Below are 22,595 nucleotides of genomic sequence, written 5' to 3'. Positions count from 1 at the left end.
CAATAGCGGCAGCGTGTCTCCCGCATCGGTGAACAATGGCTGTGGGGTGGCTGCTGCAGCCTTTTGCTGCTGTGGACTGGTGCTGCGGGCAACACGGAAAACACGGTGGCAACAACGACTGTGGGCTGGGTGCCAGCAGCATCTCCTCTGTCAGGCAAACAGTGGAGCACTAGGTTGTCACGGCAACAAGCTGCCTCGGGGAAACGGCGAAGCAGGGCAGGACAGGTGCAGACATGGAAGCAGGACCCCAGGTAGGAAAAGGCAAGAGGGGGAGGAGAGCCAAGATGACCCTCCAGGCAAGCCCCTGATCCCTTCAAGAAACCCAAAGAAAAATGGCCCCCATTGTTAACTGCTTTTGTGTGTTAAGGCTCCTCCCATAGCCCAATTTCCCGGGCATATTTTTCCTGGGCATGAGTGCATCTGCCCCATCAGCAAGTGGGGACTCGCTTGCAGCCTGATTGTGGAAGCTTTCTCTGCCCTGATCGGCTGTCAGCCTCCCTGAGGACAGGGCTGCCAGCATGCGTACAGCTTCTAAAGTTAATTTTTTAGCTCAGGTATAACATATTGAAAGGAATGAGGGGCTTGCCTTTACAAACAAACTGTGAGTCTGCTGGTAGATAAAACTAGCACTGAGAGATACAGGAAACAATGGGAAGGATTCCACTGATTGATGAATGGAATGAGGGAGAATTTCCTTTACAAACTGTGAAAAACACGTTCATTCTCCTGTGAAAATTTAAAACTATTACTAAAGGACCATAGGAGACAAGGACCATAGAGCAAAAGTTATTCTGGCCGGATGCATCTTGGCACTTAGCCAAGACCACAGTTATCTTCGGAGATATCCCTTAAATACCTTTTCCCTTACATCAGCCTGTTGCATATTCCTAGACCCTTATGTATAGTAAACTTTTCCCCAAACTACAAGTTCTGAGAACTGTTTATAATATCTCCTCCTTGGATCTGCTTTTTTAGAGCATGCATATTCCTTGGTTGTGGTTTTAGTCCATTCTTACCACCTCTAGTTTTTGAGCCTTGGTCCACACTGTCTTCAGACGGTGAGTGCTGATAGTTGGCATATCTGCAGCAGGTGTCTTCCTCATATGTTCATTGGATGTTATCCCATCCAAGCAGGCATTTTAACATAAGCATACTTATATCAGCTATTTCACTAAGCTTAATTAACAACACAAATAAAAACTGTATCTTTATAACAAAGTTACTTTAACATCACACATATAAAATCCATTTTAATATTTGCGAAAAGACAATTTTATAATATGTATCAATAACACAAACAGTAGATCTGCTGAAAAATAAAGTTAGATTAAGAGAGATGAAAGAAACAATAGGAAGAATCATAAATTCCATAGGAATTCCACTGATTGACACAAAGAACAGAAAAAAAAGGGAAGGTATACATTAGAAGGGGGTCTTAGGTATTATGTGTTTTGGGAAGTCTGTACCTCTCAAGTACCTCAGCAATAGGGAAAGAGAAAGGACATGCGGCTGGGAAATTAATATAAAAAGGAGGCTGCATCCTCTAAAAATTTGAGACACCCTATGGGAGATGCTCATGGCCTCTTCCCTTATTTGAATAAAGTCACAGGACTTTTCTTTTTCTTTGTCCTTCTCTGTGACTTAAACCTCTGGTGTTTGTGGATTAATTTTTCTGACAATATGTTGAGGCATAAATAAAAATCAGATTGGTCCCTCTCAGTTTAGAAAAGGATGCCATTACCATCACACTGGGTTATTGGTACAATTCAAGATCAGCCAAAAGTCCCATATTAAAAGGATCAAAATCAGCTGTGGCAGCTTAAATTTTTCTTGCAATTCACCCAACCAGTCCCAGAGATGGTTTAACATTTCATGAGCTATGAGATAATTAGAGCTCAACCTCTAATTAGAGAATTAGAGCCCAAGCTGTTGTGATAGTGGACCATAATAGAATTCCAAAAAGGCAGATTGGGAAGGGGAGAATTATAAACCAAATGAGACAGTTATAAAGAGCTTATTCTTCCTAACAAGAAGTACAGCATTTCCTGTACTAAACCAAATTAGTAAAGGGATTTCCATTGGGGGTGATGGTGCTGTTCTTTGCCCATATTATTCTAACAACAGTCAAATAATATGTTAACACCGAACCTTGTCTGAAGACTACCAAGAAAGAAAGAAAGCAAGAAAGCAAGAAAGAAAGTAAGTTGCCTGCAACAGGAGAGGGTCTTCACGGGACAGTGTGTAGAAAATGTACTGCCTTTTAAAGTGTTTTGGATACCAGCATGTGTAGATGGTAGCTGTATTTCCTATGAGAATAGGAATAGGTGTTGCTGCCAGAAGAATTAGAAAACTTTTTCCTAATGTGTCTTAAACCTGTTGTACTTGCCTCCTCTTTACTGAACTGACACTGAGAGCCACAAAAACATTTTTACATTTCTGGATAGCATTCCTCCTGCCGACACTCATATTTTTAGTTTTAGCTCTTCTTCACCTGAAATTAGAGAATTTAATTCATCACCTTGAAGGAAGGCTTGAATATATTACTATCCACTTTAGGAATGCAATGCAGCAATATTTATCATCACTGACTAATAAAAGTCCTGTGAATCATCTGTGTGGAAAGGGCTGAAGGACATGCTATTGACTAATCAGTTTATCTGGATGGAGGTTTCTCCTAGATTGCAAGATAATGTGTGTATTCTATTTGCCATCTGTTAGAAGTGTGGAATTTTCTTCTGTTAATTGGGCAGTTTTCTTTATCTCTTCCACAAGCCAATCCTCCCTCCAGGAAGACATCTGCTGTTAATGGGACATTGAGTGTCACTGCATGACTGATAAAATTACATCATCCCATTGGGAGATGCTCTGCCCAGAGGGAGGAGCCAGGCATTCCTTCTTGGATATAATCTGAGATTTTGCAACACTAGGGCAGCCTTTTTCCCACTGGCTTCCCAGAGGAAGACCAGGCCCATCTACACCACTACTGGACCTTCAGAGGAAAACTCCACCCTTCTACAGGATCACTGCTCCAACAGAACCACACCTGTCACTGCAGGAGGACTGCAGCCACCATCCAATCAGACTGCTACCAACACCCTGACCCACAGGGTGTCAGGTTGTATTGACTCTGTCAGTGAGTTTTTTTGTTGATGTATGTACAAATTACATTTGTAATTTTTAGTTTTCCCAGTAAAGAACTGTTATTCCTATTCCCATATCTTTGCCTGAGAATCTTTTAATTTCAAAATTATAATAATTTGGAGGGAGGGGGTTGACATTTTCCTTTTCAGGGGAAGCTTCTGCCTTCCTTAGCAGACACCTCTCTCATCAAACCAAGACAAGGTTAAGCTGCAAGACTGAGATATCTAGGAATGTTTGCCTCTATCATGATTTGTTCTGCAGGAGGAAATAGTGGCTGCCTTGGCTCATGATTTCTAGGAAGAAGGACTTTCAGTCTTCAAAACTAGAAATGTCCACCTATGACAAGGACTAAATTAAATACTGAGCAGCAGACTGTAAAAAGGATTTAAGTGTTAGCATCTAAGTGACAGTCCAGATGTAGATGAGTGTAGGTGGTCAGTGGCATACAGCTTGAAGAACCTCTCCAAACAAGTGCCATGCTGTTGTGGGTAATCCAAAATGTTATTATAATCCATATCTATCTGTACCCAAAATTGTTAGTGTCTCTTTAAGACCCTGCAGCTGGAAAACAGAAACAGGGGATAGGAGGGAAGAGGTGCAGCAAACACTTTTATAGTTGGGTTTCCCAGGCATCTTATTCTGTTGTGCGGCAGTGTTTGTTGAAGGTAGAGGCTCTGCTTCCTAGGGAGTTGCTTCAGGCAAGTTTCTGGGCTGGCAACTGTAGCAACTCAGAAAAATTGCATGTCACAATTAGGAACTGTTTCAAAGTGAAGGTTGCAAGCTCTATATGACACAAACGCTTAAGCAGGTCCCTGGGGCTGGGGCAACCCCTGTGGATACCAGGTTCTTCTCTAGGTTCTTCCTACCCCAACACACCTGCAGCAGGGAGAACAGAAGCACCAACATCAGTGGAGTCCAGGAGGCAGCAGGAGGAAGCAGCAGGTAGTGGAGCTGAATCCACATCTGCTAAGAATTCCTATCTGCCACTTGAACTGCTTCATAGGCTCCTACCTTCACCAGAGAGTTCTTTTTGACTGCTGTCCATTTTTTCTCCTTTGTCTTTTAGACTCCATGGTGACTGGGGAGCAACATCTTGGGATAGAGAGTTGATTTTCCCTTTGTCTTTCAAGCCATGTGGTAGCCTGGAGGGCACCGTCTTGAGGGGAGAGTCTGACACCATTTTTCCCTTTGTCTCCCTACATACTGTTGGCAGTGGGAGCTGCAGTCTTGGAAGGAGGTGGTACCCTGCCATTTTGGGTATCTGGTTTTTCCCATGGGGTTCATGATGTCAGGAAAATTAATCCACAAACACCAGAGGTTTATGTCTAAAAAGGAGACAGAGGACTCCTGTAAATTTATTCAAATAAAGGGAGAGGTCATGGGACATTCCCCATGGTGTCTCTCAAAAATTTTAGAGGATGCAGCCTCCCTTTTATGCCAATTTCCTGGCCACATTCCACTCTCTCTTTCCCCATTGGCTGAGGTACTTGAGAGGTACAGACTTCCCGAAACGCCTAACAACCCCTTCTAATGTACACACACCCCCACACCATTTTTTTTCCTTGTGTCTCTGTTCTTTTTCTCTAAATCCAGAGATGTAGCACAGTCTTGAGTGAGTAATAGTCTGTGTCAATTAGTGGAATTTCTATGGAATTTGTGGTTCCCCCCATTGCTTCTTTCACCTCTCCATATCTGGCCTTATCTACCATCAGGCCCACAGTTTGTTTGCAAAGACACACCCTTCTCATTCATTTCAATGAGATTTAGCAATTTTGTAGATTTTTAAAATTTTTTTCAGAGGTGGGTTGTTTGTTGTTTTGGGGGGGCTTTGCCTATTGCTGTTTCACTTGTTGGTAAACTATTACTTTTTTCACTTATATCTACATGTATTCATTTCTTATTAGTGAAATAAGAAAGGAGTAAGTTGAAACAAAGATGAGTTAGTGTCCACACTTTTTGAGTGTCCACCTCTTTAAATTGTCTTAACCCAAGACACATACAAATCGCAAAGCTGTTGGTGATGGCCGTGCAACACTAAGTGGGGAAGGTTATTATATAGCTTATGTCTGTAGCCCTAATGTTTACTACATCTATAATGGGTGATATTATTAGACTGTTAAAAAAGAAATTAGGTATTCCTGAAAGACTCCTTAAAAAGATGGCGGGGAAATCTATGTAAATAACTGGCAAAAATAAAAGTCGTGCTTTATTTCAGCACCTCAAAACTCTGAAAGAGGGACAGGACTTCTGTTTCACAAATGTATTAATAAAATAATTACTATTTTTTTAGCTTATCCATTTGTCTGCCCACAGTCTGGATGTGACTTTCTCTGAATTGACCCTGAAATCTAACAAAATCCATGTATTAGTGACTTTTATTCCCTAGTATGGAATAAAATTCCATATGGGGGAATTTTGTTCTCTGTTACATTTGGCAGTCACTTGCAGGAAGAAACAACAACCCTTTAATCTGCATACTTCAGCCCCAAACACTAGCTCCAGTACACATCCAGTTTCGACAGATGCAGTCAACACTGGTATGTGGATATCTCCTGCCATCAAGAGCTGGCATGCAGCAACAGCTTCGTCCTCTAGGTGATTGCTATGGGTCAATAAAGTCTTGCAGTAACTTAAGCAAAAAAAGTTTGGCTTCAGGCAAAAACCAATTGGTAAAGATTAGCATGGTAAAAAGTAATGTAAGGTACCTTTTTTCTTTTTTATTTTGGATAGTTTAAGAGTTCTGTAGCTTTTCTTAACTCTGAGCACCCATTAAAGGAACATTTTAACACAGGATGTGTCAAGTTAAAAGGCAGACAAATTATTAATATTTTCAGAGAATCCAAGTCCATTAGCAAATCTCAGAAAGGACTGAGGATCTAATGCATGCTAGTAAAGCTAGGGAGACACACCAATTACAGGAGACTTTTTATCAGCCCACACCAAATATTTAAATGCACACCAAGTATTTAAAATGAGACAGTTTCTCAAGAGGGAATCCCTCATCTGTCATATGCTACACAGAACAAATTTAATGGCACCATTCCCACATTTATCTGGAAGTAACTTGCACTTTATGTTACTTCAAGCCTGAGATACTAAAAAGCAAAAATGGTTTGTTTAAGAAATAAAAGATCCCAAACCCAAAAAACCTCAACATTTTTCTCTGCAGATGGTTAGAGCAAATGGTATCTGTCAGCTTCTTAGTAACAGAAACCAGAGGTACAATGGCTATCCAGTCCCATAAGTTTTTTCCCCAATTTGTGCTGTAGAAATTACATTAAAATAAATTTCTGGAATTCTTTAGAAATTATGTAATTGCCATCAAAATACAGATTATAACTATAATAAATAGTAATAAACTTCTTTCCTGTTAGTGCAATTAGCCTTGTGTGGCTGTGTGGATGCATCAAAAATAATAAAACACAGCAGAAATAGCTATTTTCCTGAAATACTTTAGCAGCTGTTACAAACTTAATTTTTTTTTTTGAACAAAATCACAGAAAGAACTGGAAGTGTCTTTCCAGACCTTTTTTAGGCCTTAGGTCATTTAGGAGAAGCTGAACCACTCTGGCAATGGCATGTAGCAGATACAAAGGGTATTTGCTTTGACTAGGAATTGCAATCAAAAATGGTTACTTGAAGCCCATTGGACAAAGCCAAGACAGACCCTTAAAATATATGTCACAAACTTCTATCAAAAACTAGATATAAAATTCTGACAGATTAGACATTTTGGGGAACTGCTCCTTGGTCTTAGGAAGAACCATAATTTGTCTCATTTTTTCAGATGTATGTAATAACCTGGTATTTCTTTCATCAAAGAGTATACACTCTAGAACACTCTAGAATGCTTTCTCACTTATGGGTAACATTTCACACTTTTCTACACAAATTGAGTTTTATGACATCTTCAAACATTCAGTATTAATCAAATGAACAGTAGCTTTTTATTGCCACCAGTAAAATGAATTTGTTAAAATGTGGAAACAGCACATTGGAGCAGTCATTTTTGAAATAGGTTGTTCAGCTGCAAAATACAATGTATATTTTAAGGAAAGGAGAACAAAGAACTTCGATTCAGCCTCAGCTGTTTATATTGGGCTGGAAATTCCTGTCTCTCTGTAATTGCTCTGTTTATAAAAATCCCAGCCAGGCCCCACCAGTGTTCCCTCAACCCCCACCACTAATTTAGCTTTTTCGTGTAGTTTTTATTTTTGTAACAAAAATAAACCGAATAGAATTTTCCCCTAGAAACAGGATCTCTTTCAATAGCCAAACAAAAAATTATAATCAATTTAACTTCCGTAGTAGAAATGCTCCAGTACAGTTACTCAGATTCAAGGGGTTTTTTTATGATACAGTCACAGCTGCAGAAGCTCCCTTCATCCTGGAAAAAGGCTTTGAACAAAAGTACAGTTTGATGATTTTGCTCTTATTACCTCAGGAAAAAACACTTCAGGAAAAAAAAATCAAAAAAGAAGCTGAGTCATGGGAAAACACAGACAATCAAAACACAAGCATAAGAGAATCCAATAAAAATATTGGACCAACATACACTTTATGAATTCAGGGAAAAAAAAATTTGTCTATACTGAGAGGGTCTCTGTTGCATCCTGGGTTTGGGTTTAGTTAGGGGTTCTGATATATGTCAGTTAGCCGCTTCTGTGTACCCCCATGTTCCCCCTGCGGTGGTCCGCACCAGGTCATTTACGATTGGAGCATCATCATGCCAGTCTTGTGGTCACCCCCCTGTCCACTCCTGAGAGTTCTGTGTCTGTTATCCCGTCCCTGCATTCCCTATTCATCCCAGAACCCTGTACACACCCGTCGCGTCCCCATTAGCTGCCGCAGTCTACGTCACTGCCCCATTGTCTGTCCCCATTGGGTGAGGGGGGCTTCCGCCCCCTATAAAATCCCATCCGCCCTCGCTCCCATCACCATTTTGTCCACATGGCACTAGGGAGCGGCCACTGTTCTCCATCGTGGCTCCACGCGGCAGTAAAAGCTCTCCAGCCAACCGCGCGGATAGACTAGACATTCCTTCACCTCTTCATCTCTCCCCAGCGCCGGCCACAGAGCACGGCCAGCCCTACCCCGGTGCACTGAACACTGCAGCGCCCGGGCCGCACGGCAGCCCCGGTCCCGCCAAGAAGCAGTGCCCTAGCTGGGCTCTCCAGAGCTGCCCAGGACCGGGGAAAACAATGCAACGCTGCAGGTCTCCTTGTTACATTTAATTAAATGCAAGCACACACTTTTATGCCAGAAATTGGATTGTATGAGGATCAACGAGTTGAAGTGCCAGGTCCGGCAACTGGGTAACAACAACCCTATGCAGCACGCAAAGAGAGTTGCTGGAAAAGCTGCCCAGTGGAAAAGGCCCTGCAGGTGTTGCTCAACAGCAGCTGAACACAAGCCAGATGTCAATGGCATCCTGGCCTGTACTAGAAATAGGGTGTCCAGCAGCACTAGGGTAGTTATCAGCCATCTGTACTTAGCACACAAGAGTACCAACATCACGTGTCCAGTTCTGGGCTCCTCACTACAAAAAAGACATTGAGGTGCTGGAGTATTGGGGAATGGCTGCAGGAACAGGGCCATGGATCAATGGAACAATTGTTCCAGCAATCCTCTGTTTAAGACCCCAAAACAGCTCTGTGTCTGGCCTGGGAACAGCACTGTGTCTGGCCTGGGAAACAGCACTGTGTTTGGGCCTGGGAATCAGTACACTGTGCTTGGCCTAGGAACAGTACACATTGCATGTACAGATAGCAAAGGCAGTATATCCTTGAGAAATGACTTGTACAAGAACGGGATGTAAAACAAGCTGTTCCTAGTAAAGTAAAATGTATCAAGCTAGAGGATGAAGAAGTTAGATGCAGCTGAAACTGCATGTAGGAGAACATGGAACAATGAACCTTTATGAATTAACCAATGAAAAGCTTGTTGCTGATCTTGCTTGTAAAAGACTGTATAAACTGACAGGATCTTTGAATAAATCGGAGCTTGCTTATCAATCATATTGATTGTGTGCTTCTCTTCCCTCACCACTCACAGCATTTCTGGCACCTGAACAGGGACCCTTGGAGACCCTCAGGGGCCCCAGTGCCTCTCTGACCAGGACAGTGAGACCGGAGCAGTGCCGAAGAATGCAGCGTTCTGAGGGCTGAAAGTCGACTCGATGCTGGCATAAGGAGTTGTCTCGAGCCTGGGTCGCAGCAGGACTCGCCGTCCGGGAAGAGTCTACCGGCTTGCAAGGTACAAAGGCTGCACTTAAGGGTCAGTTTAATAATGGAAAGCAAAGTTGCTCTTCAATTATTTACTAGTTTCTTCAAGAAGCGTGATTTAGCTGATACAGATTTAGATAAAGATCTGCCAGCTTTGTACACCTATGGCCGGGCTCAGGGCCTGTTTAAAGCCTGGGGGGATCTCTTTGATGAAAAAGAGTGGCGTGAATTAGGGAACATTCTTTGGTTTAAGGTGATTGATGATGGTAAGGCTGCCTGAAAACTAATGAGGTCGTGGCGCTCAGTCATAAATTGTTTACAAAGGTATCAGGCAGAAAAGAAGGCTGCCGCTGTCACCACTGCCACATTAGAGGGAGCCAGTAAACCAGGAATGCATTCTTTGGGGGTGGATTATAATCCTATTCCTCCAGTGGGAAAAATTATTGAGATAGGGAACAAATCAAGTGACAAACAACCTACTGCTCCCCCTGCTATTAATCCTGCTTTTAGTTCTGCTCAGTCAGCTAGAGATCTCCTCCCCAGGAATGAACAGTCAGTAATAAATGATGAGAGAATCCTGGAGAGTGAGAAAGAGCAGTTGCAGGATGAAACTGTTCAGAACAGCCACAAAGTTCTAGTGACATCTGCTGATGCTCCTTCTAAGCAAGGACATCTCAAAAGATTACCAGTAATACACAGAATAGATTGGTTAAGTATCCAAAAAGAAGCAATAAATAATAAGGATTATGATATGTGTTCTGCTATCACTGACATAGATACTCAGGCTTTTCCAGTTGCTTATACACCAAATACAGGAGGGGGACAGACAGCCACTTATCATCCTGTGGATTGGAAATTGCTTTCTCAATTGAGAGCAACAGTTAATGATTGTGGACTACATGGGGAGCCCACAAAGCAAATGCTTAACTACATATGGGGCTCAGGTTTGCTTCTTCCAGAGGATATTAAGGGTATAATGAAAATGATTATGACACAGTCTCAGTTGATGCTGTGGCAAGCCCACTGGCATGAATTAAGTAATCGTTTTGCTGAGACTCCATGACAGCAGAATGATCCTTTATTTGGGGTAACAGTTGAGCAATTAATGGGTGTAGGGCAGTTCACTATGACTGAAATGCAGGCACAAGTAGGAGCTGAGGTATTAAAGGCTGCTATGCGATTGGCTAGAGAAGCAGCTTCCAGGGTTAGAACAAAACCAGTGTCTCCATTTTATATGTCTATTAAGCAAGGCAGAGATGAACCTTTTACTTCCTTTGTTGATAAAGTAACTGAAGCTATTAGCCAAGCTAATGTACAGGACTTTATGAAGGGAGCCCTATGACGACAGTGTGTTTTAGAAAATTGTAATGCCTCTACTAGAAGTATTCTTAATACAATGAGCATTGATGCAACAGTAGAGGAAATGTTAGAAAGAATGTCGAGGGTTCCTGCAGGTCCCCAGGCAATGTTAGTTGAAGCACTCAGGGATGTAGGGAAAGATTTGGTGCAAGCCCAAAAGCAAGCCTTTGCTGCTCTGACTCCGTTGCAGCCAACAAATAAATCTAAGCCACAACCTCGTGTAAAGTGCTTCCAGTGTGGGAAAATGGGACATTTCCGTCGCAACTGCAGAGAAGGGACAGTATGGTGTAACAAGTGTTCTGTGAACTCTCATTCTACTGAGGCTTGCAGGCAATCAGGAAACACGACACAGAGTGCGAAGGGCCACGGCACGAAGATCCCAACAGCGGCTCCCGTGTGGTATGCTCCAGACAACTGCAGCCAGCCAGCTCTCTCCAGCCAGCCACCAGTGGGAGCCTCGGCTTGGATGTGGCAACCACAGTAAATGTTACTTTGTTTGATATGAGGCCAGCAAAAATTCCTACTGGGATTAAAGGGCCAGTGATGTATAAGGAAAAACCTTGTGGTGCTCTTCTTTTAGGACGATCATCTGCTGGTTTAAAAGTTCTTTTTGTGTTACCTGGTGTTATTGATGCTGATTTTACAGGTGAAACACTTATTGTTGCCATGATGTGGCAAGCACATTTCTCTCTCTCTCAGGATTTTTTTATTGAGGTGCACAGAGAGAAATGAAAGAGAAAACAATTTCTATTTCTGCTCCATGTTTTTCTCTTGTGGAATGTGTTTGGAGAATTGTTTACCTGGAGTGAGCTCCTGGTTGGATCATGGTGGATTGTTTGGGCCTGAGAGCCAATCGGATCCACCTGTGTCTGGGCTCTGGAGAACAGGGTCACGAGTTGTGAGTTAGTTAGATATGATAGTTAGAGAAAGTAGCATGTAGTATTTAGTATCCTCTTTTATATAGCATATTAATGTATTATAACATAATTATAATAAAGCAATCATTTAGCCTTCTGAAATGGAGTTAGACATCATCATTCTTCCCATTGGGTTCGCCGACATCTACAACAAGTGGTGACCCCGAACGCTGGATGAAGAACCAGGACCTGGATCGGTCCACAACCGTGATTTAACACGGGAAAGGAGGTGAACCCTCTTGAAAAGGCATGTCCGACGTCCCTGCGAGGGATAGGGGAGGTAAGATGCCGTGGGAACCCTTTCTATTGGACCAGGTGCAGCCCCGAGCAGTTTGCCGTAACTGGACGCCTCTGTCTTCCTTTGAAAGGTACTGATTTTCTGATAATAGTACTACCCTGATCTAGGGTGGACTTTAACCTTGGGAAGAGATGTCTGCAGATTTCGACATTGGTTTGTCTTGTGTACATGGCCCTATACTTGCCCTCTGGAGAGATTTGGCTCGGGTCAATGGAATTTCTATCCCTGATGATGATTTTTTGGAGTTTCTTGAATATGCAGACACTCGTGGTTTTTTCGGGGATCTGGCTTTTTCCCTGAATACAGAGGCTTGGAGATCCCTGTATTTCCTCATCAGGCAAAGCATCATGCGAGATCTCTGGGCGTTTCGATACATGAAAGTTTATTTCGAGCTTCTTCCGATAGTCCAGAAATGGACCCCTTTTCCGATAATCCAGTCTTTGCTGCAGGTGCCCCCCCGCGAAAAGGGGGGGGGAGAGCCTTTGTCCGTGGCTCAGAAATTTTCTTCTGCTTCTGCGCAGAGGGAGCCTCCTCCACCTCCTCCTCCTGCAGCGTGTGAGCCCCGCCCCCGCGTCCCTTCGGAGGGTGCGGGGCCGCTCCCGGCCGAGGCGGAGACGCCGCTCCGCCCGCCGGTTTCCCCGCCTGCAGCCGTGCCTCCTCCTCCTCCTGCCCATTCGGAGCTGGGAGACACACCCGCCGCTGAGAGCCAGCCTGAAGCCACCTCGGCAGGGGCGGAGACGCCGCCTGCGCCGGCTCCCGCGCCGGCCCCTGCTTCGGAGTTGTCAGCCACGCCTCCGGCACCGCCCGTTATCGCTCCCGCAGCGGCGGCTGCGCCCCCTGCACCAGCGGCCGATCCCTCCACAGCGGTCGGTTCCGCCGCGCCGGTGGTCCCGCTCGCCGGCTCGGAGCCTGTTCCCGATGCGAGCTGTGATGATATAGAAGACCCCCAGCCTGCGGCGCCGGCCGAGGACCTCCCCGCGCCGGCTCCGCCTCCGATATCGGCTGTGATGCGCGCCTCGCCGCCCGCACCGGCCCCCGCGCCGGCCCCGCTGGTCCCGGCTGCCCCGCCGCCTCCCGCGGCTTTCGCCGGGTCGCCAGGCGCTGCCAGCAGCAGCGAGCAGCAGCAGCCTGGGGCCGCGTTGGAGCGGACCCCGCCGTCTCCAATCAGCCCGGGGTCCCCTCCCAGCCTGTTCTCTGCTGCTGGCGCTCCTCGGCAGCTCCTTGCAGCTGCCGCGAAAGTGAAAGTTAAGAAGTTTAGTGCCTTTCTGGGGAACAGTGTTTTTCTTGGTCCAATTCTTGCTTGGGTGGGGGATTCTCTCCGGAGCTCGAGGCCCCTCGCCCCTCCCGCTCCCGTTTGGGGGGCGGGGGGGATGAGTTCCGGGAATGCTGCCGCTGGCATTGTGACCGGAGAGCGTGGGGGTGCTGCGGCCAGGGGTCAGAGAGCTGCGTGCCGGCCCAATCGTGCCGCAGGTCCTGAGAATCAACACTTCTCTGGGAAAAACACCTTCTCTGCTGAGCCTTGGGGAAGTTCTTGTGTCATGCCCTCGTTTGAGGAGCGGGGCCAACCGCGTCCTGAGAGGCTGTGGCTGCGGCCACGGCCAGGCGCGGTGCGGGATGAACACAACGCTGGAAGACTTGCCGTGACACTGGCCGCGTGGTGGGGGCGGGCTGTGAAGATGAAGATCCCGCCCCGCCGGTCGGGCTGGGACCGATTGGTCCAGCCCCCCGGCCGGAGGGCCCCGTGTGCCCCACGGCCGGGTTTGGGATCTTGGCTCCGCCCGCATGGACCGGGGCCGCCAGCTGCGCAGGGTCTTAAAGCCTGCTACTTGCTGGGCATTCTGATTCCGAGATTTAAAAAAAAAACAAAAACAAAAACAAAAACAAAATTATTAGATTTAAGATTAATTAAATAGAGGTGGTTGAAAAGACAAAGAACAAGAAAAAAAGTGGTTGATTTAAGAGTTTTGGCCATGGGATTTCAGAGATTTTTTCAGTTTTTTTTTAATTTGGTGATGGTTTTTGCACAAGAAAGGTATGTTTGCATGGTTGACAATCAGCCCAGAGTTGGTTTTATCAGTTGTTGCAGTCTCTGGGATGACATTCAGTGTTTTGGTATTAGATAATTATATGATGTCACATTTGGTTTTTGTTTATGGGTTTTTAATTGTTGTTTGGACTTTCTTCAGTTGTTTTGTTTCAGGATTCAGCAGTTCTCTGTTTCAGCATTGAGAAGGACTTTTGAGGATGTCAAGATCAACGTTTCCAATCAATGGACACCTTCTCCCGAGAATCAGTTGTTTGGACTTGAAATTTGAGCATTATTTTAATTGTTGTTTGGGTTTTTATGTTGTAAGTTTTGTTTTAGAGATTTGATAGATGGTTTGCAGGTAAAGGATCTCTTTGAACATTCCACATCAGCATTTGATTTCGCTTTTGATTGATAACTAGCAAATTGATAAGGGGACCTCTTGAGATGTGTTTGCTCTCTTTTGTAGGACCCTGCAGAAGAATTGCAGATGCATTTTTTTTAATTTAATTTTTTTTAAAATTTATACTAAAACGGTGATATGTGGCAAGCACATTTCTCTCTCTCTCAGGATTTTTTTATTGAGGTGCACAGAGAGAAATGAAAGAGAAAACAATTTCTATTTCTGCTCCATGTTTTTCTCTTGTGGAATGTGTTTGGAGAATTGTTTACCTGGAGTGAGCTCTTGGTTGGATCATGGTGGATTGTTTGGGCCTGAGAGCCAATCGGATCCACCTGTGTCTGGGCTCTGGAGAACAGGGTCACGAGTTGTGAGTTAGTTAGATATGATAGTTAGAGAAAGTAGCATGTAGTATTTAGTATCCTCTTTTATATAGCATATTAATGTATTATAACATACTTATAATAAAGCAATCATTTAGCCTTCTGAAATGGAGTTAGACATCATCATTCTTCCCATTGGGTTCGCCGACATCTACAACACCATGACATTTTTTCCACCTTTGATTATTCCCACAGGCAGTAAAATCGCCCAGCTAGTACCCACATTACAGTTGACAGAGGCTGCCTCGACAATCTCACAGCAACCACGAGGGTCGGCAGGATTTGGTGCTACAGGGGGTATGGCACTTCTTTGTCTTCCCATGAAGGAACGACCCAAAGCTCCTGTTGTTTTGGACAATGGTCATCAAAAGCTAAGCTGATAGCACTCCTTGATACTGGGGCAGACATCACCATTATCAGCAAGGACTGTTGGCCTACCTCTTGGTCACTTCTCCCTATGATTGCTGGAGTTGAGGGGGTAGGGGGGTCTGCTTCAGTTTGTCGCAGTAAGGACAAAATTTGTTTATTGCTGGATGGTCATACCTGTGTACAATTTGTAACTGTTATGTCATTACCACCCAAGGTTGAAGCATTAATTGGTCATGATATTCTTATGCAATTGGGAGCTCGCCTTGTGACAAAAGATCATTTTTAGTAGTGGTCACTACTTGGGCTTTCCCGATCCCTTTAACCTGGAAATCTGATCATCCAGTATGGATCGAGCAGTGGCTGCTAAAAAGAGAAAGTCTGCAACAAGCCCATGCCCTAGTTAATGAACAATTGAATCAGGGGCACATTAAACCTTCTACTAGTCCATGGAACACTCCAACATTTGTAATCAAAAAGAAATCTGGTAAATTGTTTGCTTCATGATTTACGTGCAGTTAATGCCCAAATGGAGGCAATGGGGGCGCTACAGCCAGGCCTCCCAAATCCAGCTATGCTGCCTGAGGGCTGGAACCTCCTTATCATTGATTTAAAGGACTGTTTCTTTACAATTGACATTCATCCAAATGATACTAAACGATTTGCATTCACATTACCTTCCCTGAATCGTGTGGCACCTGCAAATCGGTATGAATGGGTGACCCTTCCTCAGGGAATAAGCAACAGTCCTACACTGTGTCAATTGTTTGTGGATGCTACTTTACTGCCCATTCAAAACACTTGTCCTGATATGTTAATATATTATTACATGGACAATATTTTGTTTGCACAGGAAGCTGCCTTTACTGTTCAGCAAGAGGCTTTTATTTTCAAACAGCTGCATAACCACAATTTGTGTGCTGCCCCAGAAAAAATTCAGCGTTCTGCACCTTGGAAATATTTGGGCTGGGTAATTTCTGATATGCACATTCAGCCACAAAAGGTTGCCCTGCAAATTGATTTGCACAGTCTGCATGATATGCAGCATTTCATAGGAGACATTCAGTGGCTCTGCCCAGTTGTTGGTGTTTCAAATGATGAGCTTGATTAATTAAGACCATTGCTAAAAGGTACAGATCCCGCTGCACCTATTCAATTAACTGATAGGCAGTGTGAAGCTGTGGCAAATATTGCTGATGCAGTGGCTCAAAGAGCTGTTGATCACCGTGATCCTGACCTCCCCATAGACATTACAATCCTATTGCATCCAAAGCACCTCCTGTGTGCTCTTACACAGCAGAAAAAGGAAAAAGGGGGAAATAGGGAAGGCACTAGCACTAGGGTTTTAGAATGGGTTTTTGGACCTTTACAGCCATGCAATTCTATTCAGCCGCGTATAGAAGCACTTGCACTTTTAATTCGAAAAGGTCGAAAAAGGGTGGTACAGATAACAGGAGAAGAGCCACAAAGAATTTTTGTTCTGATAAAACAGGCTGATTTAGACTGGTTTTTGCAGCACTCGCCTGAGTTACAGGCTAGCATTTTAGAATCTAATGCTGAAATTCAATTGTTTCTACTGTCTTCACCTGTTTTACGCTGGATTTCTTCACAAAAATGGCTATTACAACCAAAATATAGTGAAAAAACTCTGGTTAATGCTATTACTGTATTTACTGATGCTGGCCGCAAATCACAAAAAGCTGCTATCATCTGGAATGAGTGAGGACAATGGAATCATGTTATAATAGAAGGACAGGCATCAGATACTTTGCAGACATTAGAACTTTCAGCTATTGTGTGTGCATTTTGTCGATGGATGTATGACCCTATAAATGTTGTATCTGATTATTTGCAGTCGGAATAGCACAGCGTATTGAGGATACACTGCTGCAGGAAGTGCAAAATCAGCACTTGAATGTACTTTTCACACAGTTGCAGTCTGCAATACAACAGAGATCTGCTCCATATGCAATTTTTGACATCAGGTGTCATAAGTGGGTGGAAGGATTAGGGGAAGGCAATGCGCATGCTGATTGACTGGTGTCAGTGACTGTACCTATAGACAACTTTACAAAAGCACGCAATGCCCATGCTTCATTTCATCAAAATGCAAAAGGGCTGCGACGCTGCTTTGATATTACAATGGAAAAAGCCCGAGGAATTGTCAGAGCATATCCAGACTGCAGTCATCACAATGGACAAGTTTCAGCCTGGGGGTTAATCCTCGAGGTTTAGGCCCTAATGAGTTGTGGCAAATGGATGTGACTCATGTATCTGAATTTGGGCATTTACGTTATGTCCATGTAGTTATTGACACTTACAGTCATTTCATTTGGGCTTCCCCACAAGCTGGAGAAAAAGCAGTTCATGTTATCTGACATTTAATGTTATGCTTTGCTATTTTAGGGGTACCTAGAGCTATAAAAACAGATAATGGGCCTGCATATGTAGGGAAGAAAGTTAATAGTTTTTTGAAATTACGGGATGTTAAGCATGTTACAGGTATACCACACTGCCCCACAGGTCAAGCCATTGTAGAAAGGGCAAATCAGACTTTAAAACAATACCTTGCAAAATTTAAAATAATTTCTGATCCACAGGAGAGATTGGGAAAAAGGGTTATTCACTTAGAATCATCTTTGCATATTTGGTGTTCATGATATGCCCCCTGCACATGTACATGGGGTACTTGCAAAACAAAAAGATGGAGAAAAATCAATATCTGTAATGTATAGGCATCCTGCTACAGGGATATGGTCAGGACCAGCACCTGTAAATTATATGGGTCAAGGTCACATGTGTGTATCCACACCTACAGGTCCCTTGTGGGTTCCCAGTAAGTGGACACATCCAGCGACAACATGGCTGCCGCCGACACCTCCGACACAGAACGAAGACTCTGAAACATAAACTTTAAGAGATTTAGAGATTTTGGAGGAGCTAAGATTTTAGTTAGAGATTAGCCTTACTAGAGTTAATTAAAATAAAGGGATTCTGTAAGTAGGCCTTGATGAAGTTAAGAGTTAGTAGTTAATAATTGGTTGCTTGTCAACACAATGTTTAGTTAGCTGGGTTTATAATAAAGAATATAGAAACTGACAAATATCTTTTAGGAACATAAGACAATTGTGGGCCTCCTCTGTTCTGAAACCAATTGAAGACAAGGAATGGGAGTTCTACCAAGGTTCATTTGTCATATTTGCATTGAAAAGGTAGAAAGGTCAGAATGAGGAAGACTTCATTTACTTCCTCATTTTGGGACCCCTCCCCATGAAAGGGACCACCAACCCATTTCAAGGAACAAACTATGCATGCTTAATAGCTTTTGAAATGATTAGCATACGAAGCGAGGAATGGCATGCACCAAAATGATGAATATGTATTTGTATTTTGGGTATTCAATTCTTGTGTGGATAAAAGGACTCTGTAATCATTTGAAAGGTGTGGTGTGTATTTGGGAGCTATTACACATGCTGCCCGGCATCGCAATAAACATACACTTTCTAACTTTAAACTGTTAGAGAGTTTTTGTCCCCGTCACAGTTGGATATCGGTGCTAGATCAATATCCATATTTCTTTAATAAATCAACTCCACTGACATCGATTGCGGCTTGAGCCTATTTATCAGGAACTAAATGATGTTTTAGGGACTAACTTTCACTGGACTAACCCTGATGTAACTTTAGTAGCTTCAGCATTACATCATCATTGGCAGCAAAGGAAAAAACTGATAACAAATGTAACTTGTGAGTGTTCAGGGGGTTGTACATCAATTGTAATTGTATGTGGAGGTTGCAATAGAGTTGTTCAAAGTAGAGGAGATTTTCATCTACTTAAAGGGTGTGTAGATTGTTGGGCACCGCTGCATCATGAGAATCCAGTCACAGCCCTTCGGCAGTGGCTGAATCAACCTGATGCTACACAAGCACAATCGAATGCTCTGTGGGAAAATCGAGAAGAAAAAGAATTAGCCTTATTAGCATTTAGATTAATTTGCTTCGTTTGGCAAAATTATTTCTGCATACTAAACTAGAGTCTTGTCAATATAGACACTTATGTGCTAAGCATAACCAGGAAGGAGGACGATATTTTGAGACAGAATGATACTTTTAATTTTGTTACTGTTCATTTTGCTGCATGCTGATGCTTGAGTTTCTACACAACCAAAACCAAACATATGGATAACTTTAGCTAATTTGACAAATCAGAGTGCTATCTGTCTGTCTTTATCCTCACCCGGAAATCCATTTTCTACCTGTCTAGTAGGGGTACCTGTCGAAAATTGGCCTTGCCCTCAGAAGGTACCAACCTGTAAGGTAACACAGCCCCAGAACAATGTGGATAATTGGGATTCTTGGGTTCCTCACCTTCCTCCTGCTCCCCTTGAGCCACAAGAATTAAGAGCTTTTGGGATCAGTTAAAGCCAATGCGTGCATTATTTTTAACTGGACTAGTGCACAGCAACAGAATCCCAACAGCAAGTATTCGGTGTTAGTAAATTCCAGCCTCCCGATATATGGGAATTCTTCTTACTGGTGTAACTACACTTCAGCAAAGATTTCTGTTTCTTCTAATTCTCCACTACAGCTACCTACTGGGTATTTCCTCATTTGTGGTGATCGTGCTTGGTCAGGAATCCCTTCTGGACTAAAAGGAGGTCCTTGTACTATTGGTCAGTTGTCCTTGTTGACATCAAATATGTCCATGATATTAAAGGTGTTCCGACAACATAGACAGAAAAGGATGACCCATGCATTTCAGAGCGACTGCAGAGATGATATAAAGTTTTGGTCCTCAGAAGCAACTGTAGCTGCTTCTATTTTTGTCCCAGGAGCTGCAGCAGCTAAGGCACAAGCAACACTGAACAGATTAGGTTGCTGGCTTGCCAAACAAACTAATGCTACATCTGCTGCACTGCCTAATCTTTTGCTGGATGTTGATTCTGTTCGGCACGCTACTTTGCAAAATCATGCTGCTATTGATTTTTTACTGTTAGCTCAGGGACATGGTTGTGAAGATTTTGCAGGTATGTGCTGCATGAATCTGTCTGATCATTCAAAGTCAATACATAAGCAAATCAATGAGTTGCATAGGCTTACTACTCAGTTACAACAGGAGGATGGACTTGGATTAGATGGCTGGCTACGATCATTGGGCCTCGGACAATGGTTTCATTCTATCATTCAGAATTTGATTATGCTCGGTTTAGTGATTTTACTGATTGTATGTTTATTACCATGTATTTGTGCTTGCCTTCAGAGAGTTATGCAGCAAATATCAATCAGACAATGCTGGTACAAAAGAAAAAAGGGAGAATTGTTGGGGAATGGCTGCAGGAACAGGGCCATGGATCAATGGAACAATTGTTCCAGCAATCCTCTGTTTAAGACCCCAAAACAGCTCTGTGTCTGGCCTGGGAACAGCACTGTGTCTGGCCTGGGAAACAGCACTGTGTTTGGGCCTGGGAATCAGTACACTGTGCTTGGTCTAGGAACAGTACACATTGCATGTACAGATAGCAAAGGCAGTATATCCTTGAGAAATGACTTGTACAAGAACGGGATGTAAAACAAGCTGTTCCTAGTAAAGTAAAATGTATCAAGCTAGAGGATGAAGAAGTTAGATGCAGCTGAAACTGCATGTAGGAGAACATGGAACAATGAACCTTTATGAACTAACCAATGAGAAGCTTGTTGCTGATCTTGCTTGTAAAAGACTGTATAAACTGACAGGATCTTTGAATAAATCGGAGCTTGCTTATCAATCATATTGATTGTGTGCTTCTCTTCCCTCACCACTCGCGGCACTGGAGCATGTCCACAGAAGGGCAACAAAACTGGTGAAGGGTCTGGAGCACAAGTCTTATGAAGAATGGCTGAAGGAGCTGGGATATTTAGCCTGGAGAAAGTAAGCTCTGGGGCAGCTTATCACTGTCTACAACTACCAAAAGGAGGTTGTAGCCATGTAGGTGTTGGTCTCATGTCCCAGGTAGCAAGTGACAGGATGAGAGGAAACAGCAAGTTGTACTGGGGAGCTTTGGATTGGATATTAGCAAAAATCTCTTCCCTGAATAGGCTGCCCAAGGAAGCATGAGATCACCATCCCTGGAAGTGTTCAAAAGGTGTGTGGATGTGGTACTTGGGGATGTAATTCAGTGGCGAACATGGCAGTGATAGGCTAATACCTGGATTCCATGATCTTAGAGGTCTTTGCCAGCCTTAAAAACTTCATTATTCTATTATTCCATTTAAGACCACAAGCAGAAATAAATCTAAAACCATGGCAAATAATGCCATCATAAATTATGGCACAGCATTCATCATAATGACAGACATTTCAGCTTTCAGAAATCAGGCAGAAGTAGGAGACTTGTAGTACTAAATAAAAGGACATACAAGAATGTGAAAGTGAGAGAAAGCAGCTTGTTTGGTTGGTTTTTTTTCAGATATTGTTTTCCTTCCTATTAAGGAAAACAATATTGCTACTGCATACAGTGGAGAAAAAAACCCAAACAAAAACTCTCAGAGTTCCTTCCAGGATATGGACAGTTCATCAGAAAGCAAACCTATCCATAGGTGAAAGTCAACTGATGAGCAAGGAATGCAATAGAGAATCACCAAATTGCACTACCAGCTTTGAACTGCCTCCTGGTTTTGGGGATGGGGTGGGGGGATTGTAATTTAGATGTTTTAAATGTTTTAAGGAGTTCCTCTGCTGGCTTGGTCTTGCTAGCATAAATCAGTTTTTATAGCAGAAAATTAGTTTTCTCCCAAGTTTTAACAGCTATTTCCTTCCATTGTCTAGGAAATTATTTACTGAATTCAACAAAACTAACAACTGCAATAGGAAGATGACATTCACACCCTCCTCACTCTAACTCACTGCATAACAAAAATCTTTGATTTAATTTAGCAGTGAAAAAATTGTGATTAATTATTTCACTGACAGGATTGCAATAGTATAGCACAAACCTAGTACACAAAACTTTCTGCGCGTACAGAAGCTGCAGGATGTTGGTTGGTTGGTTGAGTTTTTTTTGGAGTTGGACTGTGGATCTTAGAAGTAGTGACATGTTTGTCAAAAGCTGGACAAGAACACCAGTAGAACATACTTCTTTCCACTTCAATGAGATTTTCTCTTTGGCATTAAAATAACAATCCTTCTATACCTCAATAATGAAATAAAACTATTTCCAATATTTTATTAAACTTTTGAAGCCTCTTTACAAAAGTGTCATCAATATGTGGTAACATTCATTTAGTCAAATGTGTGTGGTTTGCAGTTAGAAAATGAGGGAAATGTCAAAAATTATGTTGAACTTCCGTGCTGAAGTATTTAGGATCTTAATGGCTACAATATCCAGACTGGCAATAAATTCATCCTTAACTTGAAGTTTTCCTTTATTCTTATTAAAATCAGTGGACTTCATAAGCATGTTTTAACTGGGCTAGAAAAGACAATGTGCTGAAGTCCTTTGAAA

General features: G+C 43.1%; 1 protein-coding gene across 5 annotated transcripts; it reads left to right on the top strand.

The window, feature by feature from the left end:
• Positions 1 to 209: 209 nt before the first annotated feature.
• LOC128795544 (uncharacterized) lies at positions 210 to 20,904 on the top strand. 5 transcript variants are annotated; one of them, XM_053956421.1, is made up of 4 exons: positions 210 to 251; positions 976 to 1,058; positions 9,196 to 9,396; positions 11,055 to 20,904. In XM_053956421.1, exon 4 carries the CDS (start codon positions 12,071 to 12,073, stop codon positions 13,850 to 13,852), a length of 1,782 nt encoding a protein of 593 aa, XP_053812396.1. In that variant the 5' UTR covers positions 210 to 251; positions 976 to 1,058; positions 9,196 to 9,396; positions 11,055 to 12,070; the 3' UTR covers positions 13,853 to 20,904. The 5 variants fall into 5 exon arrangements, with proteins under 5 accessions (XP_053812396.1, XP_053812388.1, XP_053812359.1 ...); XM_053956413.1 differs by having other exon boundaries at positions 11,047 to 20,904; XM_053956384.1 differs by having other exon boundaries at positions 10,915 to 20,904.
• Positions 20,905 to 22,595: the final 1,691 nt, after the last annotated feature.

This window comes from Vidua chalybeata, chromosome 1 (genome assembly GCF_026979565.1).
Source record: "Vidua chalybeata isolate OUT-0048 chromosome 1, bVidCha1 merged haplotype, whole genome shotgun sequence".
Taxonomy (NCBI): Eukaryota; Metazoa; Chordata; class Aves; order Passeriformes; family Viduidae; genus Vidua; species Vidua chalybeata.
Note: the sequence above shows the minus strand (reverse complement) of the source record. Positions and strands in the feature narration are given on the sequence as shown.